Genomic DNA, 5,089 nt, shown 5'->3' with positions numbered 1-5,089 from the left:
TATAAATTGATGACGTCACCCCAAAATTTTGCTGAATAAATCTTATCTAAAATGTACAAAATATGATGAGTGTGTACTTGTGATTGAACATTTCATTCATATTTTTTGGATTTGCGTATACAGGGTGACTCAAAAAAATTATCATTGCATTTCAGGAGCGAGGAAAGTTTCGTCGAGCCACTTTTTAATATTTATATTAAGCTTCAATGAATGTTTTACCTTTTAATTAGTGAGATAATCCATGAAAATACACCACGAGATGGAAAAAAAATCAAACCAGTGCTGGAAATATAATTTTTTAATAACTCGTTTTTCATGTAAACAATTACAACATTTTAACGACATTTAAATAAACTTTGTTATGAATTCTGAAAACAAATTCTAAATTTATACAATTTTAAAGCCTAAAGTCGCGCGAAAACATTTCTTGTAAATTAAAACAAATTAGAGCGACCTTTAAAAATTAATATTTTGATTTAAAAATTTGGGAGACTTATTTTTTTGTCTATAAAATATTACCGTAACTAGAAAAACAAATTAAACAAAAAGAAAATCAAATTTTGACGATTTGGGAACGTTTTAAAAATTTGGAGCGACCTCTTAACATTTTCAACCAAGATTGTACCGTTGTTTTTAGTATAACTTCTTCGATTATATTCATGTTCGATTTTTTTTTCAACATGATGGTGCAACACTTCACACAGCAGAAACGACGTCCAAATTTTATGATGACCATTTGATTAGTTACCACATTTACCACATCTACCCACCTCGATCACCAGATTTGACGACCCTGGATTATTTCGTGTTACCCACGTTGAAAAACACCTTCAAATCTTCAAACAACCTGTGGATACCATCGACGACTTAAAAACCTGAATTAGAGAAGAGTATGAACAAATTACACCTAAAGCTCTTAAAAACGAAGAGGTAATTGTTTCTAAGTGCAAGAGGTCAACCTTTCCAAGAGCTTTTGTATGATATTTAGAAAATTTGAAATCTTGGTGGGATCAATTTTGCTATACCAACTGTTTAAGTTTTCTTTAACTACCTGTTTGAAACACCTCAGGAAATTTCACGATGTCAATGCAGAGGATTTTAAATGCATCCCTAATGATTGTCAATGTTTTTGCCTCAAATTCGGCAAAAGTTATCAAAAAAAAACTTGTATAAATAACTAGATCAATTGTTTTCAAGTTAAACTCATTTGAAAACTTTGCCACAAAAAATACAGTTTTATCATGTTTTTTACTGGATGTTAAAAGTCAAAATTAAATAGGTATACACATTGTTTCTGCAAGGAAAATGTTATCATAAACAGAACAAAAAAAGCATAAATTGGAAGAAAACAACAGCAACTGACTGTTATTTCAATGTTAACAACATTGTAAATCAGGTAAAAAGCCAAATAAAATTTAAATAACAAATGAATTAACATTGGGTAGAATTTAGTGCTCTACTATCGCCGAAATGTATTAGAAAGCTAACTTTATCTTTGTCTGCTGATAAACAGTGTCCTTTGAAAATTAGTAGCATTCATTTCAATGACGAAAAAGTTTTCTAATTTGTCTTGTCAAAAAGGCGGATCCTAGGGCAAATTTTATATAATGTGTATCTGAGAAAATCCTTTTATTCAGATTTAAAAACTTTACGAAATTTCTAATTTTAATTATTCGCCTTTAACATCGTGTGAGGTTGAGAGATCCTTCCCTAGGTATAAAAATGTCCTAACATACAAAAGGAAAAAAATTTCTTCAGAAAATTTAGAAAAATATCTAAAACTTGCCTAAAGCGCCTATTTTGCAATTTTTATTATTACTATTTTTTTTATTATGAATAATGGAGTAATATAACTTACTTAAGTCTAGCACGAAGGTTTTTGGTAAAATCAGTTGGTATTAGTTACGTACTTTTAGCCACTGTCAATAAATTTTGTCCTTTCTTTCGATAGAAATATTCCCATCCGAGTTTTTTGTTGTCACATCCTCCACATTTTGCATTTTTGTGTGTTTTATTTTCTGTTATATTTGTTAGACCAGATTAGATTCTTCTAGGTTCGAGTCGTTTCCCATCTACCACAATGCGCTTTCTTAATAAAAAACTTGAAAAAGACAAACACTCCAACAGTAAACACCCTCTAATGGTATATTCAGATGGGGATTCGCCTTGGTCCGTACATCTCAGGATATCGCGCACTTACGCAATAAGTTTACTCTAAATATTTGCCGAGGGGCGGAATTTAAATTCGGGTTGTTTTACGATCTGCATTGTTCCTTTAGGGAGCGCTTATTTTTCCGAATGTGTTGATACGAATGGATGTGAACCCACTCGTCAACGGCTCGCTGACCGTTTTTAACTTATGCTAAATTATTATAATGAAATGTATCCGAGATGAATCTCCGACTAGTTTTTACTCGTGTTTCCTTCCGGTCTGTAATTACAACCGCGTTAAATTATCTCATTATCTGTCGGTAATAACGAGCGTTATATTGCTAACACACATGATACACTTTTCGGTTCTGGCCTGTCGATAAATAATTCAACGAGGATACGTGTTGAAGAGTGATTTATTGGCGATTTTGGCATTGGAGGTGTTTAATGTATTCGGAGGCTAAACTCAGGAGGTGCTTCCTGTTGCTATTGCTGCAGCTAGCTGAAAATTAATCATTTATACGCAGCGTTTGTTTAATGACTTGATATGCCATCTTAATACGCCGTTTATTCAAAACTGATTGTTGGGTTTATTGACAGATAATATACAGGGTGTTTTTTATGTTTTCACGTCTGAATATTTCTGCATAGGCAACCCATTTTACGTTATAAAAACAGTTTTGATTAATTTTTATTTTTAAATAATAATGAACGCATAGATAGCAATGATCAGAACCAAAATTATGACAAATTATTTCTGTCCAAGCCACATATTTTCAATTTTAGTTTGCTTTAAAATGTTTTCGAATTCTGAAAAAACAGACATGCTCTTAATATTGGGAAAGTGTGACAAAAATTTTGATGCTGCTGTTCGTCTCTACGCCAGGCAATATCCCAATAGGAGAACTCCCTCAAATCAAGGGTTTAGAAAACTTGAAAAAAAAAAAACGAAAATTTGGGCAATTCAAAAAAAATTAAGTTAGGAATCGAACTGTAACAACGTCGGATAATGAAGCTGCTCTAATCGAAATTGTAGCAGAAAATCCCCACGTTAGTTAAAGACAGATTGCAAGACAAATGGAGATTAGTTTGGGTTCGGTTTTCAACATCTTAAAGGCAAACCGATTTCATCCATACCATGTAAAAATTGTTCAACTTTTTTTTCATTGGTCCACATTTTTTTGAAGGAAATTTAAACGAAACTATGTATCTAAATTTTTTAAAGAATATTTTACCTGAACTGTTGGAAAACGTAGAGCTAGACATACGAAGAATAATTTGGTTTCAAAATGATGGCGCTCCCGCTCATTTTATCACAGAGACGTGAGGAACTATTTACACATAGCGTTTGAACTAAGAATTATTGCTAGAGAAGAATGTAGTAGTAATGTCAGAGAGAGTTCGTACAAATTTTGAACGTAGGATAGGACTTTGTGAAGATAGTGGATACAGGCATTTATTATAAATTTGTTTTCGTTGTAATCTGATCCATTAATAAATTGAGTATTAATTTTTTCAGTTTTGTCATTATTTGGCGTTGACATCTTTGTCATTTTTTTCTGTGATTGCTATGATTGCTTATTAAAAAAATTTAAATTGGACGAAGTCGTCTCTGGTGTGTATAATATGTTGCCTATCCAAAAATTTTCAGGCGTGAACAGATAAAATGTACACCCTGTAACTGAGGATTTAACTTCAAAATACATCCAGTTAATTGAATTTTATTTTTCTTATTCTTCCCCAGATCTAATTCACAAAATATTTGACAAGCTTTTTGTGTGTATTACGATAATCGCTACCAACAATTAGATTTTTCCGTGTAGTCTACAATCTAAAATATATGTAATAAGACTAAACTGAAACAGAAATAAAAATTTGGCCTAGATAACTCCTATTTAAATTTTGTAAAATAGTATGCTTCTATACGCGCGCTTCCCTACTTCGTGCTTACTTTTTTTTTCAAAATCTAGATCTTTGGAATAATATGTAGATGTTATCAAAAAATATATACAGTTGAGTCAATTTTAATCTTATTGAAATTTACAACGAATCACAGAAGCTCCTTTTCGACGTTATCGTCCTTTTTCGTCCTTTTTCATAATTTTTCATCCTTTTCGTTCTCTTCGTCCTTTTCGTCCTTTTTCGTCCTTTTCGACCTCTTTCGTCCTTTCCGTCCTTTTTCGTTCTTTTCGTCCTTTTCGACCTTATCGTCCTTTTTCGTCCTTTCTTGTCCTTTTCCCACCTTGTCGTCCTTTGTCGTCCTTTTTCGTCCCTTTCGACCATTTTAGTCCTTTTCGATATATTCGTCTTTTTCGTCCTTTTCGAACTGTTCGTCCTTTTTCGTCCTTCTCGTAATTTTTCATCCTTGTCGTCCTTTTCGTCCTTCTCATAAATTTTCATCCTCTTCGTTCTTTTCGACCTGTTTCGTCTTTTTTCGTCCTTTTTCGTCCTTTTCGTAATCTTACATCCTTGTTGTCCTTTTCGTTCTTTTTCGATCCCTTCGTCCTTTTCGTTCGTCTTGGACCGTTTCGTCCTTAGTCGTCCTTTTTCGTCCTTTTTCGTCATTTTCCTAATTTCTCGTCCTTTTCGCAATATTCGTCCTTTCTCGTCCTTTTCGTCCTTTTTCGTCCTTTTCGTCCTTTTTCGTCCTTTTCGTCCTTTTTGTCCTTTTCGTAATTTTTCATCGTAGTTTTTCGTCCTTTTCGACCCTTTCGATCTTTTCGTCTTTATTCGTGCTTTTGGTTCTTTTTCGTCCTTTTCGACCTTTTCGTCCTTTTTCGTCCTCTTCGTCCTTTTCGTCCAATTTCGACCTTTCTCGTCCTTTTTCATCCATTTCAAACTTTCTCGTCCTTTTCGACCTTTTCGGCTTTATTCGTCCTTTTCAATTATTTCGTCCTTTTTCGTCCTTCTCCTCCTTTTTCGACCTTTTCTTTCTTTT

At 33.1% G+C, this 5,089-nt stretch overlaps 1 protein-coding gene across 1 annotated transcript; it reads right to left on the bottom strand.

Annotated features, from left to right (window-relative positions):
• Nucleotides 1-2,567: 2,567 nt before the first annotated feature.
• On the bottom strand, nucleotides 2,568-4,716 carry LOC135129855 (uncharacterized). The gene is made up of 2 exons (XM_064057124.1): nucleotides 4,308-4,716; nucleotides 2,568-2,653 (listed from the first exon to the last, which is right to left on the bottom strand). The coding sequence occupies exons 1-2, from the start codon at nucleotides 4,714-4,716 to the stop codon at nucleotides 2,568-2,570; spliced, it is 495 nt and encodes a 164-aa protein (XP_063913194.1).
• Nucleotides 4,717-5,089: the final 373 nt, after the last annotated feature.

This window comes from Zophobas morio, unplaced genomic scaffold (genome assembly GCF_036711695.1).
Source record: "Zophobas morio isolate AGI-343-1 ecotype UQ-CSIRO unplaced genomic scaffold, CSIRO_AGI_Zmor_V1 ptg000017l, whole genome shotgun sequence".
Classification (NCBI taxonomy): Eukaryota; Metazoa; Arthropoda; class Insecta; order Coleoptera; family Tenebrionidae; genus Zophobas; species Zophobas morio.
Note: the sequence above shows the minus strand (reverse complement) of the source record. Positions and strands in the feature narration are given on the sequence as shown.

Bases quoted from the DNA above. Each gene is read 5' to 3' on its own strand.
- LOC135129855 (XM_064057124.1), bottom strand. From the start codon at position 4,716: ATGACGAAAAAGGACGAAAAAGGACGACTAAGGACGAAACGGTCCAAG. The intron at 2,654-4,307 runs GTCGAAAAGGAC...ATTAATTTTCAG, and splicing joins GGACGGAAAGGACGAAAGAG to CTAGCTGCAGCAATAGCAAC.